Below are 17,282 nucleotides of genomic sequence, written 5' to 3'. Positions count from 1 at the left end.
GTTTGGAAGAATGAGAGGTGATCTCATTGCAACGTATAATATTCTGAGGGGGATTGACAGGTTAGATGCTGGGAGGATGTTTCCCCCTGGCTGGAGAGTCTAGAACCAGGGGTCACAGTCTCAGGATAAGGGAGTCGGCCATTTAGGACTGAGATGAGGAGGAATTTCTTCACTCAGAGGGTGGTGAATCTTTGGAATTCTCTACCCCAGAGGAACGGTGGATATATTTCCAAGTCAGGATGGGGTGTGTGCGACTTGGAGGGGAACTTGGAGGTGGTGGTGTTCCCATGTGCCTGCTGCCCTTGTCCTTCTAGGCGGTAGAGGTCGCGGGTTTGGGAGGTGCTGCCGAAGAAGCTTGTGGTCACCCCTCCTAACATCTTTGATTGGGTGTGTGTTTTTGCTTTGGCCTCTGTGAAGCCCTCTGGACATTTTTCTGCATTAAAAAGACATTACACAAATGCAGATGCCCTAACTATAATCTTCCAAAGCTCTCTCGATTCAGGAACCGTCCCTTTAGATTGGAAAACTGCGCATGTCACTCCGCTTTTTAAGACTGGCGAGAGAGGGAAACCAGGGAATTATAGATCAGTTTGCCCATCATCTGTTGTCGGGAAATTGCTAGAGTCTATAATTAAGGATAGGGTTGACTGAACACCTCGAAGATTTTCAGTTGCTCAGAGAGAGCCAGCATGGATTTGTGAAAGGCAGGTCATGCCTGACAAACCTGATTGAATTGTTTGAAGAGGTGACTGAAGTGGTGGACAGGGGATTTTCGATGGATGTTATTTATATGGACTTCCAGAAGGCGTTTGATAAAGTCCCACATAAGAGACTGTTAATTCCGTGGCTTCTATCTTGGTTGAGGGAAAATTATTGACCTGGTTGGGAAATTGGCCGAGCGGCAGGAGACAGAGAGTCGGGATAATCGGTAGGTACTCAAATTGGCAGGATGTGACTAGTGGTGTCCCGCAGGGATCTGTGTTGGGGCCTCAACTATTCACAATATTTATTAACGACGTAGATGGCGGCATAGAAAGCCATTTATCCAAATTTGCAGATGACACAAAGATAGGCGGCACTGTAGGCAGTGTTGATGAAAGCATAATATTACAAAGCGATATCGATAGATTAAGTGAATGGGCAAAACTGTGGCAAATGGATTTCAATGTTAGCAAATGTGAGGTCATCCACTTTGGACCTAAAAAGGATCGAACAGGGAACTTTCTAAATGGTGAAAGGCTAAAAACAGTGGAGGTCCAAAGAGACTTGAGGGGTCCAGGTACATCGATCATTAAAATGTCATGAACAGGTACAGAAAATAATCAAAAAGGCTAATGGGATGCTGGCCTTTATATCTAGAGGACAAGAATACAAGGGGGTAGAAGTTATGCTGCAGCTGTACAAAGCCCTGGTTAGACCACACCTGGAGCACTGGGAGCAGTTCTGGGCATCGCACCTTAGGAAGGATAGATTGGCCTTGGAGGGAGTGCAGCGTAGGTTTACCAGAATGATACCTGGACTCCAAGGGGTTAAGTTACGAGGAGGGATTACACAAACTAGGGCTGTACAGGAAACTTTTGATTTACCGGCATCTAAATAACCGGAAATCTCGGTTAACCGGCAAAATTCAGGAGTAGGTTCAGGTACGTTTTACTTCATATTGTACTTGCCTTCCTCGATCTGTTGCTGTGCAAGGGTGCGGCTGCAGCTGTTGCTAAGCTACAGAGACGCTTGGAACTTGTGGCCATTGTTCTGCACCTGTTGCTAAGCAACAGGGTTTGTTGCTTTATACGGAGCTCTCGGCTCTCCGTATCTTTTACTATAGCGTTCGGTTATCCGGAATTTTTGATGAACTGGCACCACGTCGGTGCCGGATAAAAAAAAGTTTCCTGTATTCCCTAGAAATTAGAATGTTAAGGGTGATCTGATCGAAGTTTACAAGATATTAAAGGGAACAGATAGAGAGAAACTATTTCCGCTGGTTGGGGAGTCTAGGACTAGGGGGCATAGTCTAAAAATTAGAGCCAGACCTTTCAGGAGTGAAGTTAGGAAACACTTCTACACACAAAGGGTGGTAGAAGTTTGGAACTCTCTCCTGCAAACAACAATTGATGCTAGATCAATTGTTAATTTTAAATCGGAGATTGATAGATTTTTGTTAATTAAGGGATATGGGGCAAAGGCGGGTAGATGGAGTTAGGTCACAGACCAGCCATGATCTCATTGAATGGCGGAACAGGCTCGAGGGGCTGAATGGCCTCCTCCTGTTCCTATGGTAACAGGCTCGAGGGGCTGAATGGCCTCTCCTCCTGTTCCCATGTTCCTAATATGCAAGTATTGGAAAATATTTGAAAACCAATCCGGGAAATCAAACCCAGCCTTTCCTTTGGAGAGATTTACAGCCCAGAGAATCAGATTAAACATCTTTGGAGATGCAGGATACGCAAGATGTTGCTTCGCGCCTGCAACCGAACCTCATTAAACACACAGCCACCTGCTCTGGGGCTGCTGTCATTCAGCCCTCATCGCTCTGATTCAACACAGAGCCCCCCCCGCATCCTGCACTCAAAGCAAGGCACGCATCAAATAGGCAGGAAGGAGTTAGATAGTCCCAGCTTGTGCGGCAATGAGGAGGGGCTGCCATCATCGTCCCCAGTAACCTGGTTTGATTCGGAGAAAATATAATCAGCCAGTGTGAGTATCTCTGTGTGTGCGAGAGTGTTTGTGTTTATGTAGATGTACGTGTATGTGTGTGTGTGAGCATGTTGAGGTGTGTGTGTGTGGTATGAGTTTGTGTATATGTGTGAGTACAGGGGATCTCATTCAAACTTATAAAATTCTAACAGGACTAGACGCAGGAAGGATGTTCCCGATGGTCGGGGAGTCCAGAACCAGGGGTCACAGTCTAAGGATAAGGGCTAAGCCATTTAGGGATAAGATGAAGAGGAATTTCTTCACCCAGAGAGTGGTGAACCTGTGGAATTCTCTGCCACAGAGGGCAGTTGAGGTCAATTCATTAAATATATTCAAGAAGGAGTTGGATATATTTCTTGAGGCTAAAGGGATCAAGGGATATGGGGAGAAAGCAGGGACAGGGTACTGAATTTGGATGATCAGCCATGATCTCATTGAATGGCGGAGCGGGCTCGAGGGGCCGAATGGCCTACTCCTGCTCCTATCTTCTACGTTACAGCAGGCACCTCAAAGCACTGGAGAGGTACCACCAACGCTGCCTCCGCAAGATCCTGCAAATCCATTGGCAGGATAGGCACACCAACGTCAGTGTTCTCGCTCAGGCCAACATCCCCAGCATCGAAGCTTTGCCCACGCTCGATCAGCTCCGATGGACGGGCCACATTGTCCGCATGCCCGATACGAGACTCCCAAAACAAGCGCTCTACTCGGAGCTCCGCCACGGCAAGAGAGCCCCAGGTGGGCAGAGGAAACGCTTCAAGGACACCCTCAAAGCCTCCTTGAAAAAGTGCAACATCCCCACCAACGCCTGGGAATCCCTGGCCCAAAACCGCACAAAGTGGAGGAGAAGCATCCGGGAAGGCGCCGAACACCTCGAGTCTCTTTGCCGGGAGCAAGCGGAAGCCAAGCGCAAACAGCGGAAGGAGCGCACGTCAACCCAAGCACCCCACACCCACCCGCCCCTTCAACCACCGTCTGCCCCACCTGTGACAGAGACTGTAGGTCCCGCATTGGACTCATCAGTCACCTGCGAACTCATTTTTAATGTGGAAGCAAGTCATCCTCGGTTCCGAGGGACTGCCTGAGAGAGAGAAGAGTTTGTGTATATGTGTGTGTATCAGGGTGAGTGTGTGTGAGTGTGTGTGTCACACCCTCGCACTGACATACACACACCCAGACACCACTGATTCCCTTCTCAATATCCCACACAATGGGCCAGTGAAACACTTGCAACCAAATCTACTTATAAACTTGTATAAACCTCCTGTGCCTGGCACTGCCTCACATTCTTATTTACTACACATAGGGTCATTTTAACCAAACCCACCCACTCGATACTGGGACAAATGTAAGAAGTCACACAACACCAGGTTATAGTCCAACAGTTTTATTTGAAATCACAAGCTTTCGGAGCGCTGCTCCTTCATCAGGTGAAGTGGAGAGATGCATAAAGACACAGCTTATATCGTCAGAGAATACTGCCAGATGATTACAGGTAATCTTTCTAACTGCCATTTATCACACCTCGGCAGAGAGATAATCACAGCAATCAAAGGTGTGAATGGTGTCCAAACAGGTTAGTCAGGAAAACATTACATCAAAGAACAATGAGGTGGGGTCACAAGGGGTCAAATGTTGCAGATGCTGGGGTCTGTATGAAAAACAAAAAACAGACAAAAAAACATTTTTTTGCTGGAAATCACAGCAGGTCCAGCCGCATCTGTGTAGAGAGAACAAGCCAACAACGACTCGAGTCTGGATGACCCTACGTCAGGTGGGGTTACATGTAGCGTGACATGAACCCAAGATCCCGGTTGAGGCCGTCCTCATGAGTGCGGAACTTGGCTATCAGTTTCTGCTCTACGATTTTGCATTGTCGTGTGTCTCGAAGGCCGCCTTGGAGAATGCTTACCCGAAGATCGGAGGCTGAATGTCCTTGACTGCTGAAGTGTTCCCCGACTGGGAGGGAACACTCCTGCCTGGCGATTGTTGCGCGGTGTCCGTTCATCCGTTGTCGCAGTGTCTGCATCGTCTAGCCGATGTACCATGCTCCGGGGCATCCTTTCCTGCAACGTATGAGGTAGACAACGTTGGCCGAGTCACATGAGTATGTACCATGTACCTGGTGGGTGGTGTCCTCACGTGTGATGATGGTATCTGTGTTGATGATCTGGCATGTCTTGCAGAGGTTGCCGTGGCAGGGTTGTGTGGTGTCGTGGTCGCTGTTCTCCTGAAAGCTGGGTAATTTGCTGTGAACGATGGTCTGTTTGAGGTTAGGCGGCTGTTTGAAGGCGAGTAGTGGAGGCGTGGGGATGGCCTTAGCGAGGTGTTCGTCGTCATCGATGACATGTTGAAGGCTGCGAAGAACATGGCGTAGTTTCTCCGCTCCGGGGAAGTACTGGACGGCGAAGGGTACTCTGTTGGTTATGTCCCGTGTTTGTCTTCTGAGGAGGTCTATGCGATTTTTTGCTGTGGCCCGTCGGAACTGTCGATCGACGAGTCGAGCGTCATATCCCGTTCTTACGAGGGCGTCTTCCAGCGTCTGTAGGTGTCCATCGCGTTCCTCCTCGTTGAGCAGATCCTGTGTATTCGCAGGGCTTGTCCATAGGGGATGGCTTCTTTAACGTGGTTAGGGTGGAAGCTGGAGAAGTGGAGCATCCTGAGGTTGTCCGTGGGCTTGCGGTAGAGTGAAGTGCTGAAGTGTCCGTCTTTGATGGAGATTCGTGTGTCCAAGAATGAAACCGATTCTGAGGAGTAGTCCATGGCGAGACCATGCAGACACTGCGACAACGGATGAACGGACACCACGCAACAATCGCCAGGCAGGAGTGTTCCCTCCCAGTCGGGGAACACTTCAGCAGTCAAGGACATTCAGCCTCCGATCTTCGGGTAAGCATTCTCCAAGGCGGCCTTCCAGACACACGAAAACGCAAAATCGTAGAGCAGAAACTGATAGCCAAGTGCCGCACTCATGAGGACGGCCTCAACCGGGATCTTGGGTTCATGTCACGCTACATGTAACCCCACCTGACGTAGGGTCATCCAGACTCGAGTCGTTGTTGGCTTGTTCTCACTACACAGATGCGGCCGGACCTGCTGTGATTTCCAGCAAAAAAAATGTTTTTTTGTCTGTTTTTTGTTTTTCATACAGACCCCAGCATCTGCAACATTTGACCCCTTGTGACCCCACCTCATTGTTCTTTGATGTAATGTTTTCTTGACTAACCTGTTTGGACACCATTCACACCTTTGATTGCTGTGATTATCTCTCTGCCGAGGTGTGATAAATGGCAGTTCGAAAGATTACCTGTAAACATCTGACATTATTCTCTGACTATATAAGCTGTGTCTTTATGCATCTCTCCACTTCACCTGACGAAGGAGCAGCGCTCTGAAAGCTTGTGATTTCAAATAAAACTGTTGGACTATAACCTGGTGTTGTGTGACTTCTTACATTTGTCCACCCCAGTCCAACACTGGCATCTCCACACCATCGATACTGGGAGGATTGGACTGGCCGCTCGATCTATACTTTCCATTGAGTTCAAAGGGAAGTGTGTAAACCGGACCTGCCCGGGAGACTGAGGGTAATATAACCCCACGGTGTGCCACTCCAGGGCAGTATGGTACCAGCTTACCCTGGTTTGGCATAACCTCACTTCCTTATTTACAATACACTTTTTGTAAGTTTACTCCAATTTTCCACAGTGATTTGATTTCCAGGGTCCCTGGTGGGCTGGGTGACTGCATAGTTTTATCAGGCTTCAGTTTTGGAATATCAGAAGCTGAAGACACACACACACTCACACACGGGTACACAGACACCCTCACTCACACACGGGTACACAGACACACTCACTCACACACGGATACACAGACACACTCATTCACACACTCACACACGGGTGCACAGACACACACACTCACACACACGGGTACAGGGACACACTCACTCACACACGGGTACACAGACACACACTCACACACACGGGTACAGACACACACACTCACTCACACACGGGTACAGAGACACACACTCACACACACGGGTACACAGACACACACTCACTCACACACGGATACAAAGACACACACTCACTCACACATGGGTACACAGACACACACTCACTCACACACGGGTACACACACACACACACTCTTTCACACTCACATACACACACTGACATGAATCCTGTCATTCATGTGGAAATGACTTAGGAAATAATACTGGGCGGCCTGCTGGTGGCGCTGTCCAGGGAGAGTATAAATACTCGGGTACGAGCCCAGCTTGCTCAGGACATTCTTTAACAGGAACTAGTGAAGGACACAACTAGACCTCCATGTTGTAAAACAGTCGATTAAAGCTTTGTTTAACGCTTAGACCAAGTGCCTGGTAGTTTTCTTACGTCACACACTTTCACACACACTCACACTCACTCACACACTCTCACATGCACAGGTATACACACACACTCAGTCTTTCTCACACACTTACACGCACACACTCAGTCTTTCTCACACACACACACTGTCTTTCTCACACACACACATTCTCACACTCACTGTCACACACACTCACTCTCTCAACTCACTCACAGACACACTCTCACACACACACACACTCTCACACGCACAGGTACACAGACACACACACACTCACACACTCACTAACTCACTCACACTCACTAATTCACTCTCACACACACACTCACAGACTCTCACCCTTTCACTCACTCACACGGGTACACACTCACTCACACATACACCCTCTCACTCACACACCCTCTCACTCACACACACTCTCACTCACACACACGGATGGGTACACAGACACACACACTCACACACACACACTCTCACATGCACACACACTCACAGTCTTTCACACTCAGTCACACACATACACACACTTTCACTCACTCACTCACACACTCACTCACTCTCACTCTCTCAGTCACACAGAGACACGCACACACCAACAGCCGCCCCCCCCCATCCCAGATATTCCAATTCACCTGAACACTGGTCCCCACAAGTTACCATTCTTTGACTTTGATGACAATTCACTTCTCAAAGGGACAATGGACCTGCATCATCAGGGATTTATTGCTAGCAAGCCCAAAGCTCCCCTCTGCTTTATAGATCACGACAGGCAGCCCGGTGGGGGGCGGGGGCAGTGAGGTTTTTGCACTGAACCTGGATTGCGAGCGTCTCGCGGGCGCGTTTTCACAGGTCGCGGTTGAGAAACAGGCAGAGGCAGCGTCACCTCACCACTTACTGAGGCCAGGGCTTTGCCCAGAGCGTCTCCGGTCTGTGAGCTTCCAGCTGTGGTACCTCTGCTCCCTGCATCCCAAAAAAACACACAAGAAGACAGGTGTTTACTCAATAAGGGGAACAAGAACAGCAAGTCCCTCTCCGCAACCCCCACCCCGCCCCCCCGGGGAATCCCGACGGCTCAAAGACCTACCCATCAGACTTTCCGAAGTGTTTAGGGGCGGCGTGTGCGAGGACGTGACAAATGGCGTCGAGCTGCCGCTGCTCCGGTGGAAGCTGGCCACAGGAGGAAGAGTAGCGTTAACATCTGATGGCGGGTAGGGCTGTAAACAAAGGGGGAAACGAGCAAATTAAAAGGGCATTCAGAGACTGACTATCCTGCTTCGGTTGGCTTGTAAAGCTCGTTAAGAAAGATAGACTTGCATTTATATACAGGAAACTCTCGTTTAAAACAGCACCTAAATATCCGGAATTCTTCTATTAACCGGCAAAATTCTCACTCCGACAACAACGCCTCAATAACCGGCAATGTTGCCGAGTCCGAGAATCCCGCCATGGCCGAGTTAGTCAGTGGGGGTAGTTCTCCGAACTGCCACTACTCGGCTTCTTGGCCCTGTCGGGAGTCAGAACATCTCAATACCCCTGGAACAGGAGTCTGACTCTCCCGCGCTGCCGGGAGTCTCTTCCGATCCGCCATTTTACAGGGGTACTGTGTGTCTCCCACGCTGCTGATCGTCATTGCATTGCATTACCCTCAACTGGCAGTACTGTACTTAATCAAGCATCTTCCACCATCCATTTAACACAACATTCTGTAGGTGAGTGCCCAATTACTGTATACTGCATGTTATAAATCACATCATTCATCAAGAAACTACTCGTGAAAGAATGCTGGACGGCCAGCTGGTGGCGCCATCCAAGGAGTATAAATACTCGGGCGTGGGCCCAGCTTGTCCAGGGGCATTTTGTAAGACAAGGAACTAGTGAAGTACAACCAGACCGCCATGTTCTGAAACAAGTTGATTGAAGCCTTGCTTAATGCTCGAACCAAGTGCGTAGTGAGTGCTATTACGTCACTGCACAATTCTTGATTTTTAAAAATTTTTCTTTGTTTAAAAATAGCCTCGGTAGATAACCCTCTCCGTCATCCGGAATTTTTGATCAACCGGCAACACGCCGGTCCCGTCGGTGCCGGATACCAAAGAGTTTCCTGTAGCGCCTTTCACAACAACTTGCATTTATATAGCACCTTTAACGCAGTAAAAGGTCCCAAGGCGCTTCACAGGAGTATTATCAAACAAAATTTGACACCGAGCCACATTCTTTCTTTATTCATTCTCGGGATGTGGACGTCGCTGGCAAGGCCTGCATTTATTGCCCATCCCCAGTCGCCCCTTGAGAAGGTGGTGGTGAGCCGCCTTCTTGAACCGCTGCAGTCCCGTGTGGTGACGGTGCTCCCACAGTGCTGGTAGGGCGGGAGTTCCAGGATTTTGACCCAGCGACGATGAAGGATCGGCCCGATATATTTCCAAGTCAGGATGGTGTGTGTGACTTGGAGAGGAACTTGGAGGTGGTGGTGTTCCCGCGCGCCTGCTGCCCTTGTCCTTCTAGGTGGAAGAGGTGGCGGGTTTGGGAGGTGCTGCCGAAGAAGCCTTGGCGAGTTGCTGCAGTGCATTTTGTAGATGGGGATTGACGTAAGAAAACTACTCGGCACTTGGTCTAAGCGTTAAACAAAGCTTTAATCAACTGTTTTACAACATGGAGGTCTAGTTGTGTCCTTCACTAGTTCCTGTTAAGAATGTCCTGCGCAAGCTGGGCCCATGCCCGAGTATTTATACTCTCCCTGGACAGCGCCACCCGCAGGCCGCTCAGTATTATTTCATAAGTCTTTCTTTCATGAACGACTGATTCGTGTCAGGGATATTAAGAAAGCTTGGTCAAAGAGGGATGTTTCAAGTAGTCAGGACATCCCAAAGCACTTAAGAGCCAAAAAAGGTACTTCTGAAGTGGAGTCACCGTTGCAGGAAACGCGGGAGCCAATTTGCGCACAGCAAGATCCCACAAGATCTTGAGATATTGACCAGATAATCCATTTTTAGTGATGTTGGTTGAAGGGATAAAGATTGGCCCCCGGGACACCTCCCACCTGCTCTTCCTTCAATAGCAGCCATGGGATCATCCATCTGAGAGAGCAGACAAGGCCTCATCCGAAAAACAGCACCTCCAACAGTGCCGAGCACTCCCGCAGTACTGCACTGGAGTGGAGCGTCAGCCTGGATTGTGTGCTCAAGTCTCTTGGAGCGGGCCTCGAACCCACAATTTTCTGACTCAGAGGCGAAAGTGCTACCCACTGAGCCACGGCCGACACTCTATAAATTCGATCCCAATATGACGCAGTTGACCGAGGTGCCAGTGTGCGAAAGCAGACACAGGCCAGGCACGTCCCAGATTCGATTCCCGACAGCAGCCCTGGGTGCGAATCAGCCAGGATTCCTGCTTCTGATGGTTATCCAGCGACACGGACGTCAGGATTGGATCGGCTGTGATGCCTCCCACAGTCAAATAGCCGACTGAGAACCCACTGCCTAGGCTTGGGTCGGGGACTGGAGGGCATCATCCTCTGGCTCTCCTGCAACTCGAGCTCCTGATCCCACTTGTGTCGTTGAGGGGAGGCCAGGTAGTTCCCCACTGGAAGTGGGTGGAGGTGGGGGGGCGGTGTGGGGGGGGGGGGGGCGGGGTGTTGCTGATCTTGAGCCTCCCAGGGGTTCAGGTTGACAGAACGCACGGGAGGGTGGTCTGGGGAACTTCTAGCCTCACCGTCCTCTGTGCAGTGGTTGGTGTCAAGACCGAGGGACAGACCACGCCCCATCAGAATCTGATATGTTTCAGTAATGAGAGGGGATCTTACTGAAACATATAAGATTCTGAAGGTGCTGGGCAGGGTAGATGCAAAGAGGATGTTTCCCCTCGTGGGGGAATCTAGAACTCGGGGGCTCAGTTTCAGAATAAGGGGTTGCCCATTTAGAACTGAGATGAGGAGGAATTTCTTCTCTCGGAGGGTCGTGAATCTTTGGAATTCTCTGCCCCAGAGAGCTGTGGAGGCTGGGTCATTGAATATATTTACGGTGGAGATGGACAGATTTTTGAAAAACAGGGAAATCAAGGTGACGTAAGAAAACTACGAGGCACTTGGTCTAAGCGTTAAACAAAGCTTTAATCAACTGTTTTACAACATGGAGGTCTAGTTGTGTCCTTCACTAGTTCCTGTTAAAGAATGTCCTGAGTAAGCTGGGCCCGTGCCCGAGTATTTATACTCTCCCTGGACAGCGCAACCCGCCGGCCGCCCAGTATTATTTCATAAGTCATAGGGCCTTGGTGAGACCACAGCGAGAGTATTGTGTGCAGTTTTGGTCGCCTTATCTCAGGAAGCATGTTCTTGCCATGGAGGGAGTGCAGCGAAGATTCACCAGGCTGATACCTGGGATGTCAGGAATGACGTATGAGGAGAGATTGGGTCGAGTGGGCTTATACTCGCTGGAGTTTAGAAGAATGAGAGGGGATCTCATCGAAACTTATAAGATTCTAACAGGACTAGACAGACTAGATGCAGGAAGGATGTTCCCGATGGCGGGGAGTCCAGAACCAGGGGTCACAGTCTAAGGATAAGGGGTAAGCCATTTAGGACAGAGATGAGGAGGAATTTCTTCACCCAGAGAGTGGTGAACCTGTGGAATTCTCTACCACAGAAGGCAGTGGAGGCCAGTTCATTAATTATATTCAAGAAGGAGTTGGATATATTTCTTAAGGCTAAAGGGATCAAGGGATATGGGGAGAAAGCAGGACAGGGTACTGAATTTGGACAATCAGCCATGATCGCATTGAATGGCGGAGCAGGCTCGAGGGGCCGAATGGCCGACTCCTCGCTCATATTTCTTATGTTCTTATGAGACAAGCATTAACCACCATCACACTAGATTGATTTCTGGGATAATTGTGCAGTTAAAATTGGAGACAAACAAACAAAATACTTCCCACAGGGGCGGGGGGTGACGCAGGGCTCGCCAATCTCACCGACACTCTTTAATATTTACATAAGTGGATTGGCAAAACTACTTGAACAATCTACAGCACCCGGCCTCACCCTATATGAATCCAAGGTTAAATTCCTCCTCTATGCAGACGACCTGGTTCTGCTGTCACCAACTAAAGAGGGTCTACAGCAGAACCTGGACCTGCTGGAGTCGTACTGCCAGACTTGGGCCCTGACAATAAATCCCCAAAAAACCAAAGTCCTTGTGTTCCAGCAAAGATCCAAACATCAGGGACCCAAAATAAATTTCACAGTAGGAACAACCAAAATTGAACAAACCACTAACTGCACATACTTGGGCTTAAAAATCAGTTCTACGGGAAACTTCAAACTGGCTGTGAATGAACTGAAAGAGAAAGCAAGAAGGGCTTTCTATGCCATCAAAAAATCAATCCAAATAGAAATCCCAATTAACATTTGGCTCAAAATTTTCAAATCAGTAATTGAACCAATTGCACTCTATGGCAACAAGAATTTGCAAAATGGGACAAACACCCAATTGAGATCCTACATGCAGAATTCTGTAAAAGTATCCTCCGGACTCAAAGGAAAACAGTAAACAATGCATGCAGGGTGGAACTAGGCCAATATCCATTAATAATCACTATCCAAAAAAGAGCCACCAAATTTTGGAATCACCTACAAATGAGCAACCCCCAATGCTATCACTACGACGCCCTGAAATGCCAAGAGCTGACCATAAAGAAGAATACCCTCAGTCAACTAGTCCTGGGACTCAGTGAAGTAACTACTAACAATACTAACAATAACCAGCCCCAGGACAGTGACAGGGTAACACAAAGAATTCGACCCAACACAATCGTCGCTAAGCAAAAGGAAAAATATCTGACATATTGGGCAGAAACAACAAAAACCCAAAACAAACTCAATTGCTACTTGGCCCTAAACAGACAATACAACATAGCTGATTACCTGACCATGGTAAAGGATAGCAAACTGAGAAAAGCCTTGACAAGGTACAGACTTAGCGAACATAGCCTAGCGATCGAAAAAGGCAGACACAGGCAGACCCGGCTGCCAAGAGAGGACAGGATATGCTCTCACTGCAGTCAGGGAGTAGTTGAGACAGAGATGCACTTCCTCACAGCCTGTGGAAAATATCAGGACATCAGGGAGAATTTCTACCAAAAATTCTCCCAAATATGCCCTGAATTCAGAAATCTGAATGACAACCAAAAACTCCCATTCCTACTGGGAGAGGAGAGAAGCTGTGTAACACTGGCGCCACACACTGTTACAGCTTGCCATGAACAGAGGGACAACCAGTAAACTAAGAAAAGAGTATATATAAACAAGGCGAATGTATATTTATACACTCAGGGATATACCTGTTTATACACTGTATGAATAGAACTGCGTTTATGTGCCCAACCATAAATGTATTTCGATGCTTTGGCAACATAAGATGCACCTTATCATGCCAATAAAGTGATTTGAATTTGAATTGTGAATTGATAAGAGAGTTGTCCTATGAGGAGAGATTGAGTAGAATGGGTCGACACTCTCTGGAGTTTAGGTGATCTCATTGAAACATGAGATACTGAAGGGTATCTTTTTTTTTAATCCACACTGTCGTCTGGCCTTTTTTCTTCCCTCCCACGTGGCAGCTGTCCTTCATTCTGCCAGCGCCATTCACACGTCATCTAGAGCCATCCTTTGTTCCTTTACCTGTCCCATTACCACCTCCTCTCGCCTTCAATATCTCTCAATGTCTCTTAATCTCTCCTGCTTTCTATCCTATCACTGACCTTCCCCTTTGTTCTTTCATCCCCTCCCCCTGTTCCCAGCCCCCACTTGCTTTAATATCTATTCCCTTTCCTGCTTTTTTCTAGTTCTGACGAAGGGTCAGCGGCCTGAACTGTTAACTCCGTTTAGAAACATAGATGATAGGAGCAGGAGTAGGCCATTCGGCCCCTCGAGCCTGCTCCGCCATTCAATGAGATCATGGCTGATCATCCAAATTCAGTACCCTGTCCCTGCTTTCTCCCCATAACCCTTGATCCCTTTAGCCGTAAGAAATATATCTAACTCCTTCTTAAATATATTTAATGAATTGGCCTCAACTGCCTTCTGTGGTAGAGAATTCCACAGGTTCACCACTCTCTGGGTGAAGAAATTCCTCCTCATCTCAGTCCTAAATGGCTTACCCCTTATCCTTAGACTGTGACCCCTGGTTCTGGACTCCCTGACCATCGGGAACATCCTTCCTGCATCTAGTCTGTCTAGTCCTGTTAGGATTTTATAAGTTTCAATGAGATCCCCTCTCATTCTTCTAAACTCCAGAGAGTACAAGCCCAATCGACCCAATCTCTCCTCATACGTCATTCCTGCCATCCCAGGTATCAGCCTGGTGAATCTTCGCTGCACTCCCTCCATGGCAAGAACATCCTTCCTCAGATAAGGTGACCAAAACTGCACACAATACTCAAGGTGTGGTCTCACCAAGGCCCTGTACAACTGCAGCAAGACATCCTTGTTCCTGTACTCGAACCCTCTCGCTACGAAGGCCAACATACCATTTGCCTTCTTAACCGCCTGCTGCACCTGCATGCTTACCTTCAGCGACTGGTGCACAAGGACACCCAGGTCTCGTTGTACTTCCCCTTTTCCCAATCTATTGCCGTTCAGATAATAATCTGCCTTCCTGTTTTTGCCACCAAAGTGGATAACCTCGCATTTATCCACATTATACTGCATCTGCCATACATCTGCCCAATCACCCAACCTGTCTAAATCGTACTGGAGTTTCTCTGCATCCTCCTCACAGCACACACGCCCACCCAGCTTTGTGTCGTCTGCAAACCTGGAGAGATTACATCTAGTTCCCTCGTCTAGATCATTAATATATATATTGTGAATAACTGGGGTCCTAGCACCGATCCCTGCGGTACCCCACTAGTCACTGCCTTCCACTCGGAAAAAGATCTCTCTCCACGGATGCTGCCCTGGCCTGCAGAGTTTTTCCAGCGTTTTCTGTTGTTATTTCGGATTTCCAGCATCCGCAGTATTTTGCTATCGAGATACTGAAGGGGATTGACAGGGTAGATGCTCAGAGGCTGTTTCCCCCTGGCTGGAGAGTCTAGAACCAGGGGCACAGTCTCAGGATAAGGGGTCGGCCATTTAGGACTGAGATGAGGAGGAATTTCTTCACTCAGAGGGCGGTGAATCTTCGGAATTCTCTGCCCCAGAGGGCTGTGGAGGCTCAGTCGTTGAGTATATTCAAGGCTGAGATCAAGAGATTTTTGGATTCTAAGGGAATCGAGGGATCTGGGGATCGGGCGGGAAAGTGGAGTTGAGGTCGAAGATCAGCCATGATCTTATTGAATGGCGGAGCAGGCTCGAGGGGCCGTATGGCCGACTCCTGCTCCTATTTCTTGAGTTCTTATGTTTAACCCCCACCCTTACTCCACAGTGAACCGACCAAGTGAATGTGAAGATGGTTCTCACCAGGCGCTCGTGTGGGTGGAGGTTGCTGTAGCTGTTTGCCTGACTCATGTGTGACGAGGGCCCACCTGGGACCCCCCCGTAGTTGGCTTGGCTGATCCCGCCGGAGGGACCCCACAGTTCCGAGGAGTTGTGATGTCCATCTAAGAAAGAGAAAAAGAGGTTCAATTCCACAGATCCCAGACATTCCCAATTTTCCAGGACGAGCCCCTCATCAACATAGAATAGAATCTTTCAGCACAGAAGGTGGCGGCCATTCGGCCCATCGTGCCTGTGCCGGCTCTTCGAAAGAGCTCACCAATTAGTCCCACTCGCCCCCCCCCCCATGCTCTTTTCCCATATCCCTGCAAATTTTTCCTCTTCCAGTATTTATCCAATTCCCCTTTTGAAAGTCACTATTGAATCTGCTTCCACCGCCCTTTCAGGCAGCGCGTTCCAGATCACAACAACTCGCTGCGTAAAAAACATTCTCCTCATCTCCCCTCTGGTTCTTTTGCCGATTATCTTCAATCTGTGTCCTCTGGTTACCGACCCTCCTGCCACTGGAAACAGTTTCTCCTTATTTACTCCATCAAAACCCCTCGTGATTTTGAACGCCTCGATTAAATCTCCCCTTAACCTTCACTGCTCTAAGGAGAACAATCCCAACTTCTCCAGTCTCTCCACCTAATTGAAGTCCCTGGTATCATTCCATTCTGGTAAATCTCCTCCGCGCCCTCTCCAAGGCCTCGACACCCTTCCTAAAGTGCGGTGCCCAGAATTGGACACAAGACCCCAGCTGGGGCCAGACTGCTGCTGCAGCCCTGACTGATTCAGTCGTGGCCCTGCTTGAAGTGAGCGCTGTGGAAAATCTCTCAGCCGCACCCGGCGCTCGCTCAGCGGCCCCGAGTTCATTCATTGAGTAGCTGAGACGTACGGACCAGGGAGGGGCCCGGGTTCGGCCGTCGGTCCGCCAAGTGTTGAGCTCGCTGCTCTCAGCCAGGACTGTTGGTTCACGGAATGGGAGAGGTGGGGCGGGGGGGGGGAAATCAGCCAGGGTTCATGCTCCTGATAGGAACACGGGAACAGGAGGAGGCCATTCAGCCCCTCGAGCCTGTTCCGCCATTCAATGAGATCATGGCTGATCTGCGACCTAACCCCATATAACCCGCCTTTGGCCCGTATCCCTCAATACCACTGGTTAACAAAAATTCTATCCATCTCAGATTTAAAATTAACAATTGACCCAGCATCAATTGCCGTTTGCGGAAGAGAGTTCCAAACTTCTCCCACCCTTTGTGTGTAGAAGTGTTTCCTAACTTCACTCCTGAAAGGTCTGGCTCTAATTTTTAGACTCTGCCCCCAGTCCTAGACTCCACAACCAGCGGAAATAGTTTCTCTCGATCTATCCTATCGGTTCCCCTTAATATAAGAACATACATAAGAACATAAGAAGTAGGAGCAGGAGTAGGCCACACGGCCCCTCGGGCCTGCTCCGCCATTCAATAGGATCATGGCTGATCCGAACCTAGACTCACGTCCACTTCCCTGCCCGCTCCCCGTAACCCCTAATTCCCTTATCAGCTAGGAAACTGTCTATCTCCGTTTTAAATTTATTTAATGTCGCAGCTTCCACAGCTCTCTGAGGTAGCAAATTCCATAGATTTACTACCCTCTGAGTGAAGAAGTTTCTCCTCATCTCAGTTTTGAAACGGCAGCCCCTTATTCTAAGATTATGCCCCCTAGTTCTAGTCTCACCCATCAGTGGAAACATCCTCCC

At 48.8% G+C, this 17,282-nt stretch overlaps 1 protein-coding gene across 2 annotated transcripts in view; it reads right to left on the bottom strand.

The window, feature by feature from the left end:
- The window catches only part of LOC147086540 (transcription factor 12-like), a 233,789-nt gene that overhangs the window by 102,560 nt on the left and 113,947 nt on the right, over positions 1–17,282 (bottom strand). For both annotated transcript variants that reach the window (XM_085978654.1, XM_085978655.1), the window contains exons 3-5: positions 15,527–15,666; positions 8,162–8,291; positions 7,973–8,037 (exon numbers count right to left, since the gene is read on the bottom strand). In XM_085978654.1, the coding sequence (XP_085834780.1) occupies positions 7,973–8,037; positions 8,162–8,291; positions 15,527–15,666 (335 nt within the window). The remainder of the gene's footprint in view (positions 1–7,972; positions 8,038–8,161; positions 8,292–15,526; positions 15,667–17,282) is intronic.

This window comes from Somniosus microcephalus, unplaced genomic scaffold (genome assembly GCF_052327205.1).
Source record: "Somniosus microcephalus isolate GS21.2 unplaced genomic scaffold, FLI_Smic_1.0 unresolved_chr7, whole genome shotgun sequence".
Classification (NCBI taxonomy): domain Eukaryota; kingdom Metazoa; phylum Chordata; class Chondrichthyes; order Squaliformes; family Somniosidae; genus Somniosus; species Somniosus microcephalus.
Note: the sequence above shows the minus strand (reverse complement) of the source record. Positions and strands in the feature narration are given on the sequence as shown.